Source organism: Cyphellophora europaea, assembly GCF_000365145.1.
Source record: "Cyphellophora europaea CBS 101466 unplaced genomic scaffold supercont1.9, whole genome shotgun sequence".
In the NCBI taxonomy this organism is placed as follows: Eukaryota; Fungi; Ascomycota; class Eurotiomycetes; order Chaetothyriales; family Cyphellophoraceae; genus Cyphellophora; species Cyphellophora europaea.
This window is the reverse complement of record NW_008481815.1, coordinates 721,391-745,470: the sequence shown is the minus strand read 5'-3', so window position 1 is coordinate 745,470 and position 24,080 is coordinate 721,391. Positions and strand designations below refer to the sequence as shown.

General features: G+C 53.6%; 8 protein-coding genes across 8 annotated transcripts; 3 read left to right on the top strand and 5 right to left on the bottom strand.

Moving 5' to 3' along the window:
• Positions 1-1,589: 1,589 nt before the first annotated feature.
• Positions 1,590-2,825, top strand: HMPREF1541_08743 (uncharacterized protein; the record flags this gene model as incomplete). The annotated part of the gene is made up of 1 exon (XM_008723061.1): positions 1,590-2,825. The coding sequence occupies one exon, from the start codon at positions 1,590-1,592 to the stop codon at positions 2,823-2,825; it is 1,236 nt and encodes a 411-aa protein (XP_008721283.1).
• A 1,087-nt stretch (positions 2,826-3,912) lies between these two features.
• On the top strand, positions 3,913-5,972 carry HMPREF1541_08742 (uncharacterized protein; the record flags this gene model as incomplete). Its single annotated transcript, XM_008723060.1, has 3 exons — positions 3,913-4,686; positions 5,038-5,446; positions 5,569-5,972. The coding sequence occupies 3 exons, from the start codon at positions 3,913-3,915 to the stop codon at positions 5,970-5,972; spliced, it is 1,587 nt and encodes a 528-aa protein (XP_008721282.1).
• A 398-nt stretch (positions 5,973-6,370) lies between these two features.
• Positions 6,371-7,145, top strand: HMPREF1541_08741 (uncharacterized protein; the record flags this gene model as incomplete). The annotated part of the gene is made up of 3 exons (XM_008723059.1): positions 6,371-6,505; positions 6,600-6,981; positions 7,033-7,145. The coding sequence occupies 3 exons, from the start codon at positions 6,371-6,373 to the stop codon at positions 7,143-7,145; spliced, it is 630 nt and encodes a 209-aa protein (XP_008721281.1).
• Positions 7,146-8,101: 956 nt separating this feature from the next.
• On the bottom strand, positions 8,102-9,463 carry HMPREF1541_08740 (uncharacterized protein; the record flags this gene model as incomplete). The annotated part of the gene is made up of 4 exons (XM_008723058.1): positions 8,102-8,299; positions 8,369-8,959; positions 9,016-9,110; positions 9,166-9,463. 4 exons carry the CDS (start codon positions 9,461-9,463, stop codon positions 8,102-8,104), a joined length of 1,182 nt encoding a protein of 393 aa, XP_008721280.1.
• Positions 9,464-10,387: 924 nt separating this feature from the next.
• On the bottom strand, positions 10,388-13,717 carry HMPREF1541_08739 (potassium/sodium efflux P-type ATPase, fungal-type; the record flags this gene model as incomplete). Its single annotated transcript, XM_008723057.1, has 3 exons — positions 10,388-11,197; positions 11,250-13,410; positions 13,485-13,717. 3 exons carry the CDS (start codon positions 13,715-13,717, stop codon positions 10,388-10,390), a joined length of 3,204 nt encoding a protein of 1,067 aa, XP_008721279.1.
• A 1,409-nt stretch (positions 13,718-15,126) lies between these two features.
• On the bottom strand, positions 15,127-15,759 carry HMPREF1541_08738 (uncharacterized protein; the record flags this gene model as incomplete). The annotated part of the gene is made up of 1 exon (XM_008723056.1): positions 15,127-15,759. The coding sequence occupies one exon, from the start codon at positions 15,757-15,759 to the stop codon at positions 15,127-15,129; it is 633 nt and encodes a 210-aa protein (XP_008721278.1).
• Positions 15,760-16,630: 871 nt separating this feature from the next.
• Positions 16,631-21,075, bottom strand: HMPREF1541_08737 (calcium-translocating P-type ATPase, PMCA-type; the record flags this gene model as incomplete). Its single annotated transcript, XM_008723055.1, has 3 exons — positions 16,631-17,483; positions 17,558-17,620; positions 17,669-21,075. The coding sequence occupies 3 exons, from the start codon at positions 21,073-21,075 to the stop codon at positions 16,631-16,633; spliced, it is 4,323 nt and encodes a 1,440-aa protein (XP_008721277.1).
• Positions 21,076-22,839: 1,764 nt separating this feature from the next.
• On the bottom strand, positions 22,840-23,964 carry HMPREF1541_08736 (uncharacterized protein; the record flags this gene model as incomplete). The annotated part of the gene is made up of 3 exons (XM_008723054.1): positions 22,840-22,938; positions 23,045-23,450; positions 23,615-23,964. The coding sequence occupies 3 exons, from the start codon at positions 23,962-23,964 to the stop codon at positions 22,840-22,842; spliced, it is 855 nt and encodes a 284-aa protein (XP_008721276.1).
• Between the last annotated feature and the right edge of the window lie 116 nt (positions 23,965-24,080).

Genomic DNA, 24,080 nt, shown 5'->3' with positions numbered 1-24,080 from the left:
ATGCCAACCTGAAATTCCATGCAGAAATTCGATGCGCATTTGTTCATGATTGATGTTGACCGGCATTTCATCCACAGCCAACGCCTGCAAGGATATGATATCATTCTTGGCTCCAGCCGTTCCGGCCACGCGACGCGCAAGGGGTCCCTGCATTTGTGCAAATCCCGATCTGCCTCAAAACCCCGATCAGACTTCAGCATGGTGCCCTCGACTAGTTTGTGCTTAATCCAAGACTAGAAACTCCCGCCAAACAGTCATTTCGCTCTGGCGCTTCTTGGGGCCTTACCACGCCTCGCTTGCGACCCTTTGACCGCCACCACAGTCAGCGGCGGGGTTTGTTGCCAGGCCTTGGATGATGTCAGTCTTGCGATCTGGGTTTACAGTAAACAGCCTGAAGCCGTCTACTCCTCTAAAGAGATTGAACACTAGGGAGCTTCAGAAGCAATAGCTGAGATACGACACTAAATTTGGGCAATTCACAAGTTTAGAAGATCAGCCGATCTGGTCGTTGGCTAGGGTAGAGAAAGCAGTCTTTCTCGAATGCGAAATGATCGTCTGCATGCGCGCAGGGTCAACTCCCATCCAGGGAACGCCGGGTGCCCCAGCCCGCTGCGTCTCAGGCTCCACCGGCCATCGTTTCGATCCCACAAAATCAATCGACGATGGTCATCCTTTTTCTCGATCTTTCTCCCTGACCTCCTCCAGCATCATTACCCGCGAGTCTTCGGCGGGTACGCAGCTGGGGACGCTGTCCCGTAGTCGCACGTTTTGGTCATTGTTGTTGTCGCACCACACTGAGCAGCCCGCTTGCAGTCGAGAATGCTGCTTAGTTGAATGTGTGCATCACATGATCGGAGCGGCCATCGAGACCTTCCAAAGGCGTTCCCCAGGGTCCGAGCTGAGATTCCCAAAGAATCGGGAACAAGCCACCTGCGCCGGGCGGTTCATCAGGCGCATCAGCGATCGAGGGTGGGAAGAACCCACTCACCCGCCTGTGGAGTCGTGCTGCAGGCCTGGCTGAAGCCACTCAAACGTGCGATTTTACTGCCATCGGCGATGCAAGGCCTTCTGGGTTTCATGCCTGCCGCCTAGGAATGGAACATGATGTCGTCAAAGTCGCCAAAGTCGCCAACTTATGCTCTCCCCGTTAATCTGAAAGCCCGGTTTTCGTATCGCACCAGTGGCGCCGCTGACATTTGCTTGGTCCGACTCCACTGATCCTGGTACCTTTGAATACTCGGACCCTCCCCTCCACACTCCTACCATTTTCTTGTTGCTCTTACACCACGCGTGCCGACGTCCCTCTCTCCTCGTGCCCTGCACTTCTCAGTCGTCCAAGAATCTCACAATTCATACCGCCTTGCTCTCACGTAATTCGACTTGCACTCGTTACCCTGCTTGAGCCCACTGCCCACCCGCCGCAATATTGTTACAATCAGTGTCTGTTCTAGACCGATCCTCTGTCGTCGCGTCAACACAAATACAACACAATTGCCACCTCTCCGACCATAGTCGAAAGCCGTCACATTTAGCCGTCATTTTTTGAGCCAGCGTCATCTCAGCTGGCCATCTATTTTGAGGGTCTGACAATGGATGTTCGCAGCCACCCTCGGGAACGACTCTTCTCGATCCTCAACGACAACGATTCTCCGTCGTTCGTCATCCCTCAGCGCCGGTCCCCGTCGCCCGCCCGCAAATCTCCCAAACAAGAAAGACCAACATTATTCCGGCAAACAGAGTACCAACGCTCATCCTCGTTCTCCTCCAGTAGCTCTACTCCACCTCTCCTCCGCTACGATTCCAGCTCCTCCAAGAATTCCAGCAGCAGCATGGACTCTTCACCCTCTCCAATAACTCCTGCATACAATTTTGCTGACCCTAATCTTCTGGCATACGACAATGTCATGCGTCAAGATCTGGGTGCCTTTCTACCCTCTCCCTCAACAATAACTCCGTTCATGGAGAACTCACTCATGATCGGTCCCAACCTTTCCGAACAGTATGCACCGAAAGCGATGCTCCAACAACCGCCTGTCCAGTATCCCATTCTCCCGGCACCTACACTCGCAGATATTGCTCAATTACCGACTCCAGCCTCGACCCATTCCGCCGCAACATCTGTTAACAAGACCTCGCCTGTAACGTCGGGACCTGCTCCCGCGACTGGCAAGAACAACAAGTACCCCTGTCCGTATGCTCAGTCACATCACTGCTCTGCGACATTCACCACTTCTGGGCACGCCGCGCGCCATGGCAAAAAACACACCGGTGAAAAGGGCGTTCACTGTCCCGTATGTAATAAGGCTTTCACGAGAAAGGACAACATGAAGCAGCACGAGCGGACGCACAAGGGCTCGAACGCTAGCAATTCGGATGATGCCCACACCCGTCGAAGTAAAGCAGCCATTGCGCGAGACGTACAGCGAAACAAGCATGTCAAAAAACAGGACTCGGACGCCACGTCACTTTCGGATCCGGCTTCGGGTTCTTCAGTGAAGCGGTCTCCTCCCTCCGAAACTACATCCCTGGAGCCACTTTCGTCAAATGAGTTGGCTATCGGTATGGGAGATCCAACATTTTTCTCGGAACCAAATCCTCTTCTGCTCCCCCAGCAGCCGATCCCAGAGAATATGTCACCGCCGACAACGATTTATCCTCCGATGACCGACGATGCACTCATGTCGGCAAACAACATGCAGCCGATGGACGTCAGACTACCACCGCTTCCAGCTGGAAATCTACCTATGCCACCGCTGATACGGGGATTTTCGGATCTTGACACTCTCGCACAGGCTGCCGAGAGTTTCGACCCCTGCTACCAATAGCAAAACATCTGAGATTGGTTTCCTCGATGCAATAAACGATTTGATGACCAGTATACACGACGCGACAACACCATTGGGTTGTTTCTCATTTGAGCTGGCGCAAGCAGATGCTCCAGGTCGCGTACTGACGCGATTGTGGAGGCGTCGACTTCTGTATGCTATGATACCCGCGACGCATGTGTTCCTGTTGCTATTAGGCGTGGCGTCCAACTGTTGTGTTAAGGCCCATGTTTTGGGGTCTTTTGGAGGCAAACAAAGGACGGATTGCGTAGGACAGGGAGCGATATAGTAGCTGGGACCACAAATAACGCGGGCAGCCGGAGATGCTGAATCCTACTTTTATCTCTCTCAATACCTCCCACTCTGCTCTTCGAAAACCATCTTGCTGAATTGGTATCGATGGTTTAGAGTACACATTACATAGTACATGCCCCTTTTCGATTTACAACAATTTCTCGAGCTGCCTGTTGATCTTGCCTGGCGGCCACAGATGCTTGGGAACGTGCAGGTACTCGATGGCTCAGCTTTATACCTCGTGATCTGTCTCGTTTGGAGCTTCGTTCTGCGCGAGATTAGGCTCTGCGGACGACACACCTCACATAAGCAGCTTGGCATATTCCTGCTCTTCGTTCCCTGCTTCAGGGAACAAGGGCCATAAGTGTCTACCCATCCCCGTCGCCTGGGCATTGTCAACAGCACCTAAGATTCAACCACGCCACTACCGCCAAGGACCGCTTCTGATACGACTGCTAGCAGTGACGGCTTGAGCTCAACGCAACAATGGATCAATATACGAGCAACGGTTCCTCTTTGAGGAAGGCCTATACCACGAGCTCGACCAATAGTGTACCAGAACTGCTGCGTGGTCTGTCATTTGCATGCTTTTGGACCATCTCATGGGCTACTCAGGCCTCCGTAATCCTGCAAGGGTGGCAGGCCTTATAGTAAGAGTTTCGGCTGCAAGTTGCCAAACCGAGACTTCCCAGTCCCAAGGGCGACTGTCTTGACCAGAAGCCCATGCTGCATTTAAGCTCGGCAAGTGCCTCCTGTATGATTGCAACTTATGCACACCTCACAGTTCGATAGCATGGCTACAGAACTAGTAAGCACACAGTACTTCACCATTGCCGGTCTCATCCTCGCTTGTCTGGTCGTCCACTATGTTTGGGCAACATTCTTCTCCGCCCGAGCAAGGCAGCTCGCTAGATTACCTCCAGGACCAAAGCGCATACCTTTCATTGGAAATCTACTGGACCTTCCCAACAAACAGTCGTTCGGAGAAGAATACTGGACCAAACATCGCAAACTGTACGGTCCGATAAGTTCAATGACAGTGTTTGGAACAACCTTCATCGTCCTGAACGACCTTCAAATCGCGACTGAGCTGATGGACAAGCGCAGCGCAAAGTACTCCGGCAGGCCAAGCTTTCCCATGGCCTCCTTTGTTGCAGGATATGAGCACGCCTGGCTAACCCAGCAACATGACGATGTGCACCGTGCCTACAGAAAGATGACGCATGCTCAATTCGGATCGTTCACTGCCGTTGACAGATGGAAGCAGGAATACGATGTCGAGTCACGGCGGTATCTGCTTCGTCTGCTACAGAAGTCCGAGGGTTTCCTGGATCACATCAGATATGGATCCGGAGCTACCAGTCTGAAGATTTTATATGGATACACAAGCGATCCGTCGGGGAAAGACGATTTGATAGATCTCGCTGAGGCAACGATGCAGGACTTCTCGCACCTCATTACGCCGGGCGACTGGCTTGTCGATACCTTCCCACTCCTTCGATATGTTCCGGACTGGGTCCCAGGCGCGTCCTTCAAGAAGAAGGGACGCGAGATGCGAGAACGCTTGGTAAGTCTCAGAAATTTCTCGCAATGTCTGAACCTGAAGAGGCCCGTTGTGCAATCTAAACGCCTTGTGTCGGTTGCTTCAAGATACCAGACCTCATGGTTTCGTAGAATTTAGAACCAAACCTCGCATGAACATTTCATTCGAAAGCAAGGGAGCATATGGGACAATGCTTCTGCTCTGGGATGCACTAGTCCTAAGCTGTGCCCAGGAGTTGCCCCTCTGCGACCTCTCAAGCCTCGAAAGGGCCCCCCCAAGTGTGATACGAGTTTGCAAGGACACAACACACATTGATCCCCTGGCCTGTTTGCCACCTACTTGATCTGGCTCAAGGCTGACTCGATCTTACTATAGCATGCAGGTGCGAGGAAGGCTTACGAGTTCACGACCACACAAATGGCGAAAAAGACCAACAAACTGTCGCTGGTTTCTGAAGTTCATAAAAAGTTCGGACATAGCATGACGTCGACTGAAGAGCTTCACCTCAAGTGGACTAGCTACAGCTTATATATGGGTGGTGCAGATACCTCAGTGGGCGTAATAGAGATCTTCTTCCTGGTGATGACCTCGAAGATAGATTCTCAGCGCAGAGCGCAAGCAGAGATCGATTCCGTTGTGGGAACGGATCGGTTACCCGACATTTCTGACCAGGCCAAACTGCCGTATGTCGAAGCTCTGTACAAGGAAATCATACGCTGGAAATCTCTTGGATCTATCGGTGTCCCGCATCTCGCGGACGAAGACGATGAGTACGAAAACTACTGTGAGTTCCAAGGTTCCCTGAGACGCCCTCTCCGACCGACACTTCCAACGTCACCTCCATACGATGCTGGACCAGCTCAAGCCTGATCCGATGAGAGTTTATTGACTTACTGTTTTTCCTAGTCATACCGAAGGGAGCCGTAATCGTACCACACGCCGCAGGCATGTATCATAACCCGAAGGTCTACAAAGATCCGTTCGAATGGAACCCCGATCGATTTCTGGGTGACAACCCTGAACCAGACCCTCAAAGCATTACCTTCGGCTTTGGCCGACGAATCTGTCCTGGTCGCTACCTCGCAATGCGAATGATGTGGTTGGAGATTGCACAGACCTTGGCAGCATTTGATATCAGGGAGATCAAGGGCGAAGAGCCTAGTTGGAGATTTGCTACGGGCGCCATTGAACATCCTCTGCCGTTCAAAGCTGACATCCGCACCCGAAGCGCAAAGCATGAAGCACTGGTGAGAGCGGTGGAGGTGGAACACCCGCTCACTCATGGAGATTCACACCTCGTGCCAGCTTAGGTGGCGCATGGTTGGGAGCCTTGCTGGACCAAAGAGTTCTTGGGAGAAATTGATGGTGAGATTTGGCACGATGCGAAAGGCAGGAATATACGAGAGTAGTGGCATCGTGGCCCTGCTGGATTCGGTTCTGAGGGCGCGTGAGGCTCGATAGGATAGGGGCCGGACCCGCCCGTTTTGTAGCCAATCCTTGGCGCTGAACCTCAACTCCAGGCCTCTTCTACAGCATCGCGTGTCTGCTACGCAGAAACTGCTTCATCACCACCGCTCAATGCCCAATGCCCGCACAAGCCTAGACGCTCCGTATTTTGTCTAGCCGTAAGCACGACGTCATTGGGCATTCTGTCAACCTACATTTTGGCGTCTCGTGCCTGTATTGCCATTCGCAGCTTCGCTTAGGCATGCCTAAGCACAAGAAGGCCAAAACCTCGCACCCTGGTGCTGGATCGCAGACCAGAGGCAACCTTTCACACGCAGAGATATGGGATGATTCGGCACTGGTCAGAAGCTGGAATGAAGCTGTTAAGGAGTACGAGGTATCTCCCCCTCCTGCCCTCATCGAACCAGAGTCACTCCGAACTCAGCCTCTGGCGAGATGCGTTCCCAGAGCCTGCAACTGACATCATACAGTATTATCATTCTCTGGTAGCACAAGGGCTAGATGTTGAAACAATTCTCGATCAAGCGGAGGCAGCCGAAGCCAATGGCGAAACTCCGGCTCTTGGTCTGGAAGAGGTTGTGACGCACACGACGACAGGCGCCATTGTCGACGTCCTTCCACCTACGACCAACGAGTCTGACGAGGAGAACGAAGAGGGCGAAGTGCGGGACGAGCCTGAACGGCAGCCTACTGCCCAAGAGCGCCAAGCAGCGCTCAAGCGCGCTGGTTTGACTCTCGACAGCACGACCACCGCAAACTCAGAGCCCGCTACGACGGCGCAAGGGCCTATGGAGGATTCAGCGGCCCCGAAATCCGCTCTTCATCAGCCAGAGGCTACAGCTATAGGTCCAGGTAAGTCTCTCCTCTGCGTTTTCAGCATTTTCATATGCTGACATCGCTCAGATCAGACGCTCGAGAACCTCAAAATGGCCTACTACTGGGCGGGTTATTATTCGGGTTTGCACGACGGACAGCGGCAAGCTTCAGCGAGGATTGGCGAGAGTTCTATAAGCTGAGCCGTCTGCTCTGCGGACCTCCCAGCTTAGCATCGTTCACGCCAGCCGCAAGGGCACGCGAGACCGATCGACCCTGGTCCTTGGACGAGGCCTTGCCTAGTGCTAAAGTCATGCAGCAGACAACGCCACACTTGAAGGGCAGAACCTATGTACAAGGCCATTACCAACAGCCGCGAGGGTCCCGCTGCCGGCCGGCGAGGTAGCAACTGCAATTTGTTCTGGGCTGGCATTGCTGCTGACTGTATGTTACGGCACAATGATCATCTGGACACAAGCCATTTTCGCAGCCGGACTACGCTTGGGCTCTCGAAGCCGGGCTTGAGCTTCCACATGAGTCCACCCTGTCCCGGGTCGTCCACTCAAGAGCACGCTTATGGCTTGCGAGGGTTTCTTGCCTGTTCCCGAAAGCTATCGCGGGCTGAACGCCCGGGGATTGCTGCGATCATCGAAAGCGTCTCACTAGGCATTCATGGTGTTGAGATTGAGGTGGTTCAGGATGGCCAGATCGACGCTGGGACACGAGTCTGTCATTTTTGCGGCGCTGCGCATTGACTGGACTCGACTCGTTGGGCAATGAAGACGTTCCCCAAAAGTCAGCAAATGGATGAGACTATTTGGGTGTGAGAGTCCATCAGGCGAAGCACTTATTCTTGGTAGTTGACGCTGCACTCTTAGTGATATTTCGTATCATTCGTTTACAGCACGCTTAATCGCTCACTGCTGGCCTTCTGCCAGCCATGTCCCACTTTGATGCATTCCCTGGACTTGGCTTCACACTCACAGAGGCCCGAACTCGCTTTCAAAACCATGCCATCTAACGCGGTCTACCGCTCAGTTTCCTCTAAAACCACACTGCCGCACAAATCCTCTACACCAAACGTACAGCGATCTAATCGCGGCTGCATAAGAGAGCAGTGGAGCATGCGTAGGCACTACGTGCGACCCTCGTCTCAAGCTCAGTCAACATCGATGGTGCAGCACACGTATGCGCTGTACTCTGCACCGGCCTCAGCACCGCCAACATCCGGCCCGCCGACCGAGGTGTCTTCCTTTTGTATCCTGCCTTTAGAGTCCCGACCAAAGGCGTTGCCAGCCAGGTAGGAATACTCGGAATCCATGCCTTTGCGAGCTTTCTCTACACGCTTCTTGTCGGTCTAGTGGGGTTTGTCAGTAAAAAGTGGCTCGCTGTGGATGAGAGCTGGAAGGGTCGAGGAGCAACTCACTTTCACCACGGCCCCGACATAGTCTAGCGGCAAGCCGTACCGCAGTACCGTTTCCACAAACATTCGCAGCACCACAACGTGGACTAGCGCCATAACACCCTCACTCCAGCCCGTCCGCCCCAGTCGCAGGATCTCTCCCCATACCTTCTTTTCCTCGCTCTCTGCCTTCCGCAGTTCTCTGACCTCTTCCTCCTTGCCACCCTCCTGCGCTTTGAAGTCTCGCGGAATCCATTTGTGCTCCCTCGCCTTGTGCACAAAGTCCTGCGCGTGCTTCTTGAACACCGTGACCGCGTATAATGTGTACTCGGAGTCGGAGTCGACCAGGTAGGCGGAACGGGGCACGACCATGGGGGAGACGGTTTCGTACGAGCGGTTGAATTCCTTGACGGAGGAGGATGGGACAGCGACGAGATGGGTCTCGAGGTGCTCTGAGCCAGAGGTCTGCACAAGTATTTTGGGGTTGACGATGGAGAGTAGAGACTTGGTTGCCAGACTCCCAGACTGCTTGCGGTGTAGGGAAGCGAGATTGGTGCGGAGAGAATTATATTGATTGAACTTGGAGCGGACATCGTTGTCTATTGAGTTGATTTCCTGTAGGATTGGTTAGACGGCTGACAAGGTGGGTGGTGCAGGGCAGGATCACGGACTTTCTGGAGTAGACTGAGCAGCTCGGCGATGGGTTTGTCAGCGCGGTATTTGACCTTGTTCCAGGAGAAGTTGGAAAGGTACTGATCTAAAGGTTCTGCGGGCAGTTGATCAGTTTGAGACTCAGACTCCGCGCTGCATTGCTGACATACTGTCGTTGACGCTCTTGTGTGTATTCGCCTTCTCCTCGTCCCCGTCCAGGACATTCTTTAGGGTATCTGCCACCTTGCTCACCACTCCATTGCATACATTCTCCAGCTTAGCCAATTCGTCCGACTGCTGCAAGCAAGCATCGAGGGTGCCGATCTTGAATTCGGGAAGGGAGAAGGGCTGGACGTCGCCGTTCGATGGGTTGACAGCTTTCTGAACAGATCCCAAGGCATCGTCCTTGTGGCCGGATGGAGTAATGGACGAGGGAACAGAGACCAGAAGGTAAGTCGGCTTCGACATATTGGCCGTGGAGGGGTGTTGGTGCGGCCGTGGGATGCCAGATCCAGTCGGCGCCGTGGGGAATGTCGATTTTTATGGGCGAGCAGGCCGATGTCCAGACGGCAGCTTCAAGAGATCTTCCTGGCGTCTTCGCCACTGCTGAATCTGCTAAGCGTTCTGGAGAATCAAGGCGACATTTGACTGCCTGTCTCAAGCTGCCATGGGAGCTGGAGCTACGACATAATGCCAAGCGATACCCCGGCTGATTGATTTTGCGGCGACCGCTTCACGCGCCGACATGCCTCCGGGTTGCGTTACTGCTGACCCAGATCTCGCTATCCCGAGACGATGAGTTTTATTATGAGATTCAGACTTTAGTGTACATCCAACGAGACTCCCCCTATACCACACTGGACACCTCTTGCAACTGATTGTCCCCTCTACTACGTCCTATTGTTGTTTATGAATCAAAACATGCCGTGCCTGTTACCCCGGGTACGTGATTGGGTTGAAAACGGGGAGGCCACTGCATGGTAGACGCACGTAAGACCCCGTCCTAGGGCTATGTGGAAGGTAGATGAGTGGGACACCTGGTCACGTCGGTAGATCATGACCAGAGTTCCCCGGGATCAATCGATCCGGCCGGGGGCATTTCTTGTGAACGATTAGGAACGATGGGCTGTGGACTCCTTGACACCTCTTTCAATGTGGCGCCGGTGACTGGAAGTACAAACTTCAGCCATCCATATGCCTTAGACACGTTGCGAAAGATGTTATATTGGAAAGCAACGCGATCTGCATTCAGATATCTACTTGAGCATTATCTGGAGCCACTGGTAGGAAACCTCCCTACGGAGGGGAAAACCCGTCAGTGCAGCACGGCAAAAACGAAAGGCAACACTAAGTCCGTACGCCCCAACACCCACTGGTACTCCTTCAACAGCCTTAGACGACAGAGCTGCCATCCTGAGGCGTGGACTTGCCACTCTCGCCGTTGCGCCTCTGTGTCTGCTTGACCCTGAAGCGCTTGATGGCCTTCCAGCTCTCGATCACCGCAACGTACATGACCAGACAGCCAACGACAATGCCCCACTCATAAGTGATACCCTTGTGCTTGAACACGGTGGTGTTGACCTCCGGGATGTAAATTAGGGGAAATACAAGAATGAAGCCAGAAACAACCGCCCAGAATAGGAACTTGTTCTGATAGACGGCGGGGAAGACGGAGAAGATCTTGGAGCTGGATGATTCTGGATCGCGTTTGACACCAATGAGACCCATATTGAAGAGGGAGGCGTTGAAGTCCTTGACCTCCCAGGCGGTGATGAGGAGAGTGAAGGAAAGCACCGCGAAGACGGTGGCACGGGCCTCGAAGACACGGTCGCAGGTGCCGTTGTAGTCTTGGTTGCACTCTTCGCCTAGACTGTGTTCGCCGCTGCCAATGCCGTAGATGACACTGACGAACGCAACCAAGCACAGAGACCCCATGGTGATGCCGTATACCATCTTGTCGATGATGAGCGACTTCGTAAACACACCGACTTTCATGTCCCGTGGTGGGCGGTCCATAATGTCCACGACCGAAGCCTCAAGGCCAAGACCAAGTGCTAGTGGTGAAGAGGTGACCAAGTTGGCCCACAGAATCTCTAGGGGCGAAAGGGGGAAGACGGAGTTTTGGTTTGCGTCTTGGAAGGCGAGGGCGATGATGAGCAGGACAACTTGCGCGATGTTCGAGGTAAGCAGATGGAGGAGGAACTGGTTGTAGTGTCAGTAGGAGCCCATTCAAAACCAAAGGGTTGCAGCTTACCTTCTGAATGTTGTCGAAGAGTCTCCTTCCCTCTTGAATGGCACGGACAATCGAAGCGAAGTTATCGTCAGCGAGTACCATGTCGGCAGCTTGCTTTGCAACATCACTGCCGTTCAAACCCATAGCGATACCAATGTCTGCCAGCTTGAGGGCGGGCGAATCGTTGATGCCATCACCAGTCATGATGCAGAATGCTTGTCGACGGTGCAAGGCCTGTACCATGCGAACCTTGGTGGTAGGCGAGCAGCGAGCAACGACGAGCGGGAGTTTCTCCAGCTGGTCGAGCTGGTCGTCATTGAGCTTATCGAAATCAGAGGCGAGCATGACTTCGCCGGTAGAGGTGGGATCCATGTGGTAGTGTCCATGGCCAACGATGCCGACTTCCTGCGCAATGGCGGTCGCGGTACGGATATGGTCACCCGTAAGCATGTGGACAGTGATGCCGGCGCGCTGGCAAGTGCGAACGGCATCAGCAGTCTCTGCGCGAGGAGGATCGTACAGGCCAATGAGGCCGACAAAGTTGAGCCCAGTTTCGGCCACGTCGCGGTCCGCAACTGCTTTCTCATCATCAGGAGAGACAGTCTTGTGCGCAAGGCAGAGGACACGGAGACCTTGGCTGGCCATGGCGTCTGCGTCAGCGGTGATGCGGGCAATCTCCTCCTCTGTGCAGTTGGAGATGGACAGAACGGCTTCGGTTGCACCTTTGGTGAAGAGATCGACGACATTGTCCGCTGGGCGGGTGTATGCCATAGTCATCCGCTTAATGGAGGAGTCGAAGGGGAACTCGCCGAGCAGAGTGCGATCTTTCTTTGCCATAGCTTCAGCTTTGCCATGCTCGAAACGCATGGCGAATACTTGAAGAGCAACCTCGGTCGGCTCGCCAACAGCTGTCCAGCCGCCTTGGCCAAGGGTCCCTGCAGGCTTTGAAGAGCCGGTGACGGTGCGAGAAAGATTCTGTACCGTGGACAAATTGCAAAGAGACACAATGTCGAGGTAGAGATCCAGTGGTGTACCAGCCTGCACATCTGAGATAGCGTTTCCGTCTTCTCTTTCGACTGTGCCGCTGGTAGGATCAAATGGGTTGGTCGAGTTCTGCACCGAAAGAGTTTCCGAGCCCTTGACCAAAGCTCTTCTGACAATCATCTTGCCCTGAGTGAGCGTACCTGTCTTGTCAGAACAGATGTTGGTGACACCACCCACAGCTTCGAGGGACGAGAGCTTTCGAATAATGATATTGCTCCTTGCCATGGCCTTTGTGCCGACCGCAATGGTCAGGGTGAGCACCGCGATAAGTGATTCGGGGATAACGGCCACAGCAACGCAGATACCGTAAATGAGCACCTCGTCTGAGACGTCCCATTTAGCGGTGGAGAAAACGATGACTGCCAAGAGGATAGCGAGCCCAAAGAGCAGGAGTGCGAACTTGCTGAGCTTGACCTGTAGAGGGCTACCCACAAGGCCCAGAGCATGCTTGACGATCTCGATCGTACGCCGGTAAAAGCGTTGGAATACATTTGCGTCCGCATTAGAGGCCTTTTTGTCTTGCAGCAAGGCGGCAATTTTTCCGACCTCGGTCAGCATAGCCGTAGCGATAACAATGCCAGAGCCGCGTCCACGAGTTACCATGGATGCCGAGTATACCATGTTGGTACGATCGCCGATAGGTACATCGGCTCGGGTGAGTTTCTGGTCGGCGAACTTGCTGATGGGCAATGATTCACCAGTGAGTAATGCCTCATCGGTAGACAGGTTCACTGAGTCGAAGAGGCGTAGATCGGCCGGAACAACGGCACCAGCGGCCAACAGGACGACATCGCCGACGACCAAAGTCTCGGCTTTGACAACCTGGATTTGCTCACCGCGGAGAACCTTGCATTCCGGTGACGACAGTGCCTGGAGCGACAATATAGTCTGCTCTGCACGGTAATCCTGGATGAAGCCAACGACGATGTTGAGGAAGATGACTGCTAGAATGACGGCAGCCTCGATGTAGTCGTTTAGACTGAAGGATAGGATCGTAGTGATCACGAGAACAAGCGTGAGAGAGTTGGAGACTTGTCTCAAGAGAATCTGGAACACGGATATCCCTTCTGAATCCTTGATCTTGTTGGGTCCATCCTTCTGGAGGCGACTTGCCGCTTCGTGGTTGCTAAGGCCATGACTAGGCCTGTCAGTCACTGCTGCTAGGGACGGGGGATGACTCGGCAGTCTGGGGACCGGCCTTGTAGGACTTACTTGACATCGACCTCAAGTTGGGCCGAGAGATAGGCAACGTCGTTGACGTGGGCGTTCTTGCAAAGGTCCTCTCTCGAGGAGGCTGGAGTGCCCGCTCCGGCCGCTTTCTCGTTGGTGGATTGTTGGTTCACAGGCTGGCGTTGGGCACCTATAGGGGGCTCGTCTTTCACGGGCTCAGCTTGCTCAATCGCTGTGGTAGAACTGCCATTTGAGGGGGTTGAAGTAATAACCATTCAAGTTGGGGCAAGACAACACTTTTGGTGCCGCTTGCTGATATGATAAATGAAAGCTTTGGAGGACTGAAGGCTTCACAGAAGTCTGGAGTCGAACAGAGCTGTTCAGGAAAATGGGACGATGTGTAAGGAATGCAAGTCTTGAGATGACGCCCTTGGAGAGGTGTACCGGTTTATCTAGGTAGGGCGGCTTGACGCGGGGCGGGGAACAGCGTCCGGGCGTGCCTGTGAGGGCGGCGAACAAAGAGTTCCAAGTTGCAGTGACAAGCTGCATCTTCCAAGAGCACAGCCTCAAGCATGTGGAGTGGGCAGGGCAAATGACAAACGATGCTCGGAAGGACAAGCCGCCACCAAGCATGTCTAGATTGGCTGAGTCTGAGCGGAGAGCACTTGGCACGTTGGCGCCATCATCTTGGAGATGCATGGCGGGCGAAATTCGCCAACGCTATTTGCTTCGCCCTCGGTCGACGAGAGTGATGCCGGAGCGGGATACACTGATGATGTGAGAGGAGCGCTTGGCCCTTCCACGTATTCCGCATCATGGCTTGTGGTCGGGCGGAGCGATGTACCGCCGCCTGGGCCAGCTGTGTACAGGCCAACAATTTGGAGTCAGCCAGCACCAGGTCTTGGTGGCAAAATGTTTTGGCATTGGCAACCAAGGCGAACCTGTTACAGCGAGCCGAGCAATACATCATCATTACCCACACTGGACTGTAACATCAGGCGCAGCGGTGCGATTTGATAATGGTGGAACCATCCCGTAGGAAAGAAAGTGCCAATTCCTTGTCATCGGCCAAGATGGGGTTCAAAGCGATAAAGGAGACACATCAACGGCCCTGCAAGGTAGTCTTCATGCAAGACAAGAGCCTCAAGATCACGTTGCAAGACTAGTGTGCTGCATGTGCGGAGGTTGCAATGGAGAAAGTAGGAACGATGGCGGGAGACTCGGAGTAGTGTAGAGGGCGGATTTCGTGCCAAGACATTGGTGCCGCCGCGTTGTCTTCCTCCTGCATCTGGTGGAAAGCAGCACAGTGTCTCATCGACAGATTCAATCCGGCAGAATCACCCTGTATCTCTCTATAGTCTTGGATCAACGCGCGCCGCAACCTCAGTATCTCGTCCACAGAGAACTCGACTGCTACCTGCGTTGGCGCTCCGACGCCCAACAGTATCTTGTTCCGGGGCGGGGTCAACCCTTGTACCGGAAATGCATTCAAAAGCCATAAAAACCCTCCAGTGTACGGTAACCCTTGACGGCACCGTCTTTGGCGAGCCCGCCATTCCGAATGCAAGAATGATCCCAAGGGTCCCAATAGTCTATATAGTCCACCGTTCGAAGTATTGGAGAAACACTGAGCGCTCAGGACGTGACTCTGTACAAAGACTTTAAGAACTGCAACACAACCACGTCAGCCAACGTGCTCTGCCTTGTGCAGCAGCTCCCTTACCTTTGCATGCTTTGGTTCAACGAACAGTGCCTCTGCTTCGACCAGCTTCTCGGGCTGCTCACCCTCAGCCACCTCCAGGCTCTCGATCCATCCCTTTGCCCACGCCTTGCGACCCTCTACCTTAGTAGTTTGGGCGCGGAGGACAAGGAATTGCCCTGCCATCGTGGGCTTGCGATAGTTGATTTGCAGGTTTGCCGTAACTCCGACTTTATTCTGCATTGCAGGGAAGGCACATCTGGCCAGTCCCTCGTCCAGCATGGTCGCGATAAAACCGCCATGGACGATGCCCGGGTGACCGGACACATCCGTCCCAACGTACATTATCTGCACCATCTCCGAGCCATCTTTCTTGTTGAAATAGTATGGGGGAACGACAATCATGCCCGGCCCACTCAATGTCCCGGCCGTTAGGTTATGTTGCCGCACGGCTTCCGGAATCTTCAGCGACGGTCGTGACTCGCGCCACGTGGGATCGTTGCGTAGGGTTTGCGCAATTGCACAATTCTTGATATGCTCGTCTATCTCTCGCGAGAATTCGTCAGGCGGGTTGTACAATTCCAGGGTCTCCTGGTCGGTGGGAACGTGAGACCCCATGAGAATGGTGTTGAAGATAGGTGGCGCGTAGTGTAGCGCGTAGTATGCACCCAGGCTGAAGGAGAGCGTCGAGATGATGAAGAAGGACACCCCGCGGCGTAGTCGAGATTGGGGCTTGCTATGTACAACAACTGTCCAAGATTAGGAAGGTCAACAATTACGATGGTGGCATCTAACCTGTTGCGTAGGACCTGCTCCGCGGGGAGAGCCTAAGTAGCTGTGGAAGGAGTATGGAACGAGAGCGACTGCTTCTGGCAAGGAATGGAGCTGTTCTGGATAAGTGAGAGGTGCTGAATAGTCCCAGTACTGACTGCGGCAGAGCCATATTTATGGTCATTGCGGCGATGACAACATTTGGCTGGCAGTAAAGTCTTAGGCCAGCGGCGAGAGGACCGAAAACTTAGTCGGTACGCCGGCTTCCGAAATCGTACCTGGACGCACGGCGAATGAGACAGATTGATGCACGTTGGGGATCGGAATTGGCATGGCTTGATAGCACAGAAAAAGAACGACGCTACCACGCTTGCCGAGGCAGTTCAGCTTCGGCCTCTGCAGATTACCGTGTGGGGTTAGCCGCCTCACTTGTGCTCTGCAGCTCTCAGTCCAGTATTGCTTCTACCCGGTGTATCGCATCTTGACACTGCTAACATGCTGCTTATCTCGGAGTACAGTCCGCTACATCATGTCTACGCTGTATAAATCGGCACGCAGCAGATCTACCAAGACGGACAGCAGGAGCAAATTGATTAGACACCCGTATACATCTGCAGAAGTTGAGACCTCGCTGTACATTATACTTTGTCTATAATCGCTAAAAGCCACAAATAGGCTGGACTGGTAGGAATAGAAGCCCCTCTCCGTGTCACAAGAATCACGCCTCGGGCACATGCTGAGATGAATTGCGAGAGTGCGACCTTCTGGCATCTGGGCTGTGCGGCGGAGCGTGTTCAAAGAAAGGCGCCAGCTCAGGCCGCTGACTCGGCGGCACCTTAGTCTGCTGGAAGTTGGATGCGAAGACAGGATCGTCTTGCTTGGTGTCGGGGTGAACCTCCATGCCCGCCGTGCCCTCAACCCCAGATGCTGATCGTGAGCGACTAAATTGCACAGTTTCTGCCTGTTCCGCGCGTCGCTCCAGGGGTGACCAGCCACCCGCAACACTGCCTGCAACAATCCCGGCCATTGCAGCCGCTGGACCAAATATAGACGTCGAGTTGGACCGAGCTCTCTTCCGCGGTGTTTTTTCTGGTGTCTGCGGCGCGCTTAGGCTGGCATTCGACTCAGCCACTTCGTTGTTTGGTGTTTGAGGAAGGTCAACTTGTGACTCGTCCCGGGATCGTGACGATCCACGAGATCGAGGCAAGAACGTTTCTCGTGGATGCTGTAATTTGTACGCCAACTCTCGCATACGACCGCCGCGAATCTTCTTAAGAAACGTGAGTTCTTCACGAATCTCTTCGAGTGCCGGATTCCATTGCTGGGTCTGATCCTCGTCGTCTTCAATGATAACATTCAGGCTCGGCTTCTTCCTCCTCGGAAGTCGAGGGATGAACTTCCCGAACAACTCGTCTGGGATGAGTCGAATAATGATAGCGATAGGTATGGACAATACACCAAGGACAAGAGAAATGCCCCACTGTGGTCCTGTGATCCGTGTGACGGAAAATGCCTCGCCACCAACGAACATAATGAGACACTGGCCGCCAACAATGATGAATTGAATGCCACTATTGAATCGAGTCAGTACTCGTCTCCACCACAGAGCAGGGAGCGTCGGAGAGGCAGATGCAAGGACACTTACATAAACCACCAATTCCGGTGAATCCCTTCAAAGATATTGAAACCATTGTCGAGTCGTCGGGAGCTAGAACAGTTAGTAACGTTCTCGAAGCACACAGTTCTTTAGACTTACTTGTACTGGTTGAAAATCTGCATGAAGACAAAGGTGTTGAAAATCGTGCTATGCCACCTGTCGATCTCATCGTCGGTCTCGTATCCGAGAATGCCTTCTCCGGCGAAGAAGAGGATCAGCGTCACCACCAGCTGGAAGATGGACTGACCGATGATCATCTTCCACATGTTCAAAGTGATCAGGGGCGCAGATTTGGGTTCAGGCCGTCGATGGAGGATGCTCGGCAGTGGAGGATCAGTGGCGAGTGCGAGTGCGGCGAACGTATCCATGATTAGATTGACCCAAAGAAGTTGAACAGCAGTAAGCACTGAGCTTTCCTCATCGTTGGCAACAGCTGAGATAAAGGTCAGGACGACAGCCGTAATATTGACCGTGATCTGAAACTGGAGGAACTTCTTCACCGCATCATTAACTGCACGTCCCCAGGAAATGGCTTTAACGATAGAGACGAAGTTGTCGTCCATGATGATGATAGCCGACGCCTCTTTAGCGACTTCGGTACCTGCGATGCCCATGGAAAAGCCGACATCGGCAGCCTTCAGTGCTGGAGCATCGTTGGTACCATCGCCAGTCACAGCAACTGTCTCCCCGAGCTTCTTCAGGTGTCGAACAAGTAGCTTCTTGTCATCAGGGCTTGAGCGAGCCAGAACCTGCAAACGGGGAATGACCTGGTTGAGCTGATTCTTGCTGAGTTTGCGGAAGACAGGGCCCTCCATCGCGAGACCCCCAGCAGTGAAGATTCCACATTCTGTAGCAATTGCTTTTGCCGTCATAATGTTGTCACCCGTAACCATACGAACGAAGACGCCGGCAATCTGGCAGTCTCGTACGGCATCAGTAACACCTGGGCGAAGAGGGTCTTGAATGCCGACCACCGCAAAGAAAGTCATGTCTTTGAAGACCCTATCGAAGTCAGCCTGACGTTTATCGTCTGCCGACACAGCGCCACGAGGTGGCCACTGCTCGAAATCGCGGTAGAGCAAGGCGATCGTCCGCAGAGAACGAGACGCGTAGTTGGCCACAATGCCATTTAGCGCTTGGTTCTGCTCAATGGTCATGACGGAGTCGGTAATGTCGACAGTTGGATCTGTAACGATGCGACTGCTCTTAGCGATCAGGATTTCGGAAGCGCCTTTTACCAGCATGCGATATTTGCCATTCGCCATCTTAAGGACCACAGCCATGCATTTGCGTCCAGAATCGAAAGGAATCATCTGCGCCACATTTGCGTTGGCTCGCTCCTCGGCGACGGATCCGATGCCCAGGTTGTCAGCAGCAAATTGAAGCAGAGCTGTTTCGGTCTTCGATCCGATATAGACTACTTTGCCATTTTCCTCGCTTTCAAATGCAGTCGAATTAAGAACAATCGAATCTTTCAACAAGAGCTTCGTCTCTTCTGCTAAGGTGGCAGTGAACTCGCCTTGGCTAACATCGCAGGTGATGTTGGCAGGTCCTGGTAGCTTGTCCTTATCTGCTACCTTTTCGTTGATAGGGACATCTTTATCGCCGAATCGCGAGGCCGTAGATATGGTGCCAGCCACCACACTCATTTTGTTCTGGGTCAAGGTCCCGGTCTTGTCTGAACAGACCGTAGTAGCATTCCCCATAGTCTCACAGGCTCTTAGCAACCGCACCAAATTGTTGTCCTTGAGCATACGGGTTGTTGCAAAAGCTAGAGCCAGTGTTACAGCCAATGGAAGACCCTCGGGGACGGCGACAACAACGATCGTGACCGCGACAATGAAGATGGAAAGGAAGCGTTGACCTTTTTCCTCTGAACCGCCTTGGATGGATCCTAGTTGAGCCAGGAATTTGATGAATAGCACGACGAAGAGTAGGAGACCGGCAGCCAGACCAAGCTTTGCAATATACTCGGCCAGAATATTGAGCTTCGATTGCAGGGGTGTGGTTTGGCCCTCATCTTGTAGAGACATAAGGGTTTTGCCGTAGCTTGAATTAACGCCGACGGATGTGACCAAGAAGGTACCCACGCCTTCGGAGACTTTGCCTCCAGAAAGGATGAAAGGATCCATCTTATGTAGAGACAAATTGTTCTCGATACGGTGGAAGACTTCGTCGGCCGCTGTCTTGCGGAGAATGTCAGATTCACCCGTCGCAGAGGATTCATCGCACCGCAGATTATGCCCATCGATGAAAACGCCATCACAAGGGATCACGTCACCGGGTTCTAAGTGCAGAACATCGCCAACCAGGATATCGTAGACGGAAATTTCCTGTGACTTGCCGGACCGGACAACCTTGACGAAGCGCTCTTCCTTTTTGCGGTTGAGCTTGATGAACTGCCGCTCCTTCTGGTAGTCGTTCAATGCTCCCACGAAAGTGACAACGAAAATTGCCACCATGATGGCCACGCCCTCGACCCATTCAACCCTAGCTTCGTGCTCTTCCGCTTTGGAAGGACGTATAGTCTGGTAAATGCCGAGAGCTAAAGAGACCACAGCAGCGACGGAGAGTAAGATGAGGACTTTGTCGTTGTAGGCAATCCAAGCCAGTTGCAAAAATGACTTTGCTTTCTTTTCGGGTAACCTGTTGTCCTTGTATATGCGTTTTCGGTCGGAGAAGGCGTTGTCATTGTCAGTCTTTCCAGAGTTTCCGAATGACTGAGATGTCATCGATCGCTTGACGTGCCCATAGTCCTTGTCAGCCGCCAAACCGGCTTGAACGACCTCCTGAAACGAGACCGATCCCTGAAGTGAATGCTCATCATTACTGAGACCACTCTGTCGATCCGTGCGTAGACCCTGTTCCAAGCCAGTCAACCCGCCAAGAGCATAGAACGCGGCGAGGCTTTTCGGGTTGATGAGCTTGTTCAATTGACCAGGAGTGAACGCGAACTTGTTGTCCTGCACTTCGAAGTCTTGTTCGGAGCCGGGATCCGGGCGTAGTGCGTCCTTGTCGTGTATTATCTCGTCATTGTTACTCATAGAAGACTTTCTCAGGGCATCTTCATTTGGCGAGACTGATGAAGCTAGTTGAGTGTCACCACCATACGATGACGACGGAGAAACGGCAGAATCGGACTCTGAACTGGCTCTTTCTCGACCACCAGGAACTGCCAAAAACCCGCCAGAGCCGTCCAGGAACCGAGTTCGAGGAGAGGATACGTTGTGAGGGGAGGTGGGCCGTGACTCTTTGGTATCAGGTACCGGCCGTGTGTCCGTCGGTAAGGGGTCGAAGCCTGTCACTGGGGGCTGTTCTGAAAGACCTTCCGTCTGTATTCGCGGTAATGGAATATTGGATCGTTCAGGCGACAAAGGAACATCTCTAGGAGCAGCAGGCCGGGTCGCAGTATCGTCTATACTGATTGTAGGGGCACGCTGCCGGGTTTGGCCGATGCTAGGAGGAGGCGGTGGCTCGTCCGGATTGGAATTATCTGAAGCAGACATGTTGTTGTGTCAAATTTGGTGAGGCTAGTAGAACTTCACTGCGCACAGACAGGGATGAGAACGAAAACAGGCGTATTTTGGTCTGGAAAAGGCGAGGCGAAAGCCTGCGCGGATGCGGTGGCTTGTTTGTCTGGTCCTTAGGCCAAAAGTGACAAGTCAGCTGCACCGAGCGCTTGGGTAGGCGGATTCGGTGCACTGCCCCACGGAAGCCTGCGCAACACAAGAATCGGATGAACGAACACTGGCTGAAATGAAACAGGGCAGGCTCAGCGAAATGTTTGGCGGCTGCCAGATGCTTTGTTCGGCTGCAGTTCAAGGGCCTGGCCGCAGTCGTTGTATCCTCCTATTCTTCTTTGCCAGCTGTGGGGTAAGTTGGCAGCGAAGGTCGATGTGTGCCATCTATAAGAGCAGATATAGTTCGGGGGGCGAAGTCGACGGGCAGAGGGAAACAGCGGGTGTCAACAATCCAGGGTGTCTGGCACGGCCGGTGCATACGCTGGGTGTTGATGCAGATGAAGGAAGGATGGACAAAGACAGTGGCCTGGAACGATACGCCGGAATAGACAGCACACCTGGACGCCGTCCTCAAACTAGAATAGAGGAACCCTATAAAGACAACATGCTGCAAGTCCAAAAGTCATGGCGAGGTCAAGCCCATGCACAGTGGCATCGCATCTCCCCAGACACGAGCCGACTGCCAAGCTTCGTCTCGTCTGGGGCTAGCTTCCGTTCCATGCTCCACTGCACTAACTGGAAGCTGGCGAAGTTCGTCCTCAAATTTCAAGAGCCTCCAACCCGTTCACGCATTGCTCATTCTCTATCTCAGCATGATGAAGCCGCTCAACAAAGCCATCAAGTCTTGCTCTTGCCCACGATCGTCAGAGACTGACTTCCCGGGAGCCTGCACACCCCGCCGAATCGATCATGATCAGTGCACAAAACACCCCTGCCGCAGCCAATAGAAACTCGGATGGCGCTGGGTCACTTTTGCACTGCCACCCTCTCGTAACCGAACCGCGGCCATGAAAGATTCCTTCAGGGAGGCCTCGCCCGCTCACCGGAACGCCTGCCTACGCTGAGCGATATTCGCAGAGCTTTCTCATCTGGTGTCGCTCGATAATCACACCTTGTCGCCGCCATAAGCCGATGCTGCTGACCTGCGAGGGTAATCATGCCGTCACTAAGATCTAGCGATGCCCCCCTATCACGAAGTATTACGGACTCCGCTACATTCCCCTGGCGTTGGCCAAGCAAACTCATCTGCCATCACCCTACGCCAAGCTCAACCGGTTCACCGGGCCTTGTCGTTGCTGCAAGCATTTAGCGCGAGTCTTGTCGTCGTCTTGACGCGGTACACGTGCCGTCTTGCAGGCTGCCATTTGTTTCTCAGTACCTGAAACAGTGCACGCCCTGCACAGGCGACCGGCTCTTCGTCCATCCTGGTCGCCAGCCCCAGATGAACAGGCTACAACCCGCACAAAACCAGGTAGGATTCGTTGCCTCGCAACTTGGGCATTCCATTGTGGAACGAGCCAATGGGAGAAAATTTCTCAAACTAGCTATCATATCACTAGTGCAGCGGCAGGATTTGTGCCCTTCCTGGACCGCCGTCAGAATGAGTACTAAGCATATTCAGAACGCAACGCACCTTTCCGGCTTGTCAAGCAGGGATGTATGTACATATTATGGTCAACCAGATCTCAACTACAGTATGCAGGCAAATCCAGCCAAGATCGAGTCCTCCTTCCGTGTTCAATACAGCCATCACTCCAGCCATTCGAATGGGCCTCCTTTCGCCGTGTTCTTGCTGATCGTTTCTTCAAACCCCTCGATCCTGGACACCATTGCATACGGCTTGTGTTTCTGCAGTCCCCAGTCAGCACAGGGTCGCTGTCGTTCGGTGCATGGAAAGCTAGTGGCTGGCAGCTACGGGAAACGTGCACATCTACCACCATGAGGTAGTACTCACCTTTTCCAGCTCAACCGTTCCTCTGAAACAACCCGTCCAGCCTTCCCGTGGCCATTTGCCAACCACACTCTTTACCGTGCCCTCGCTAACCAATTCCTTCCCTGCTCCAATGTTGTCCAGCAAAGTGCCGATATGAACCAGCCTCGTTACCAACGTCACCTTCCCCTTATCCTGCACATCCTGATGACGAATTATTGCCTCCGCTACACTTTCCGCCTGCTCCTGTCCTGCCACCGCTTCACTGGCATCACCACCGCTGCCGACTCCCGCAGTGTGGTGCAGGGTAAGCTTCGCATCCCGCAGGATGTCCAAGGCATGGACTCCGGCGTAGAACTCGTACGACAGGCGTGTGCTCATCAACACCTCCTCGGGCGTCCCGATATCGTGAAGCATTGCGGTGAGGAACCTTATCCATCTTGAATTAGCCGCAGCCTGCCCAAGACCCCAGATGTGCTTCGCAGACAGTCGATGCCACGTCTTCCCTGTCAGACACCGATAGCCCAACACAGTGGTAGACTGCCTGTCCTCTGACCCATCTCCAGACTCACACAGAGTAACAAGAAAACTTACCAAGTCTCTTCCAAGCTACTACCAGCCTCGACCTTCCAATCCGGGAAGCAACCCCTCGCCGCCGCCAAGCCATATGCATAAACCCGCAAGCTATGGTGGTACGTCTGCCTCGGCAGCTTCGCTTCCGCATACGCATTTATGCGTCTCGCAAGCGGGGAGGTAGGGATCTTGAGCTCATCAACGCTGACGGTAGGTGGAGATGTCGTTACGGGCGGAGTCTTAGAGGCATCCGCAGGAAGGGCAGTGAAGCCATAGTCCTGTGTGGTCGACCGGTCATAGAGGGCGGAGGAAGCAGAGTCAGGTGCCAAGGTCTGGTGGTGAAGCGGGGAGGACGCCCGCTGGTTTGACATGTTGCGGGCTCGCAAAAGACAGACTTTCTAGGTCGGATGATTCGGTATCTGCCGCTGTGCTACGTGTAAGCAAACCTTCAAAGCAGTGTTGACGAGGCAATAATGCGCCTGAGTCA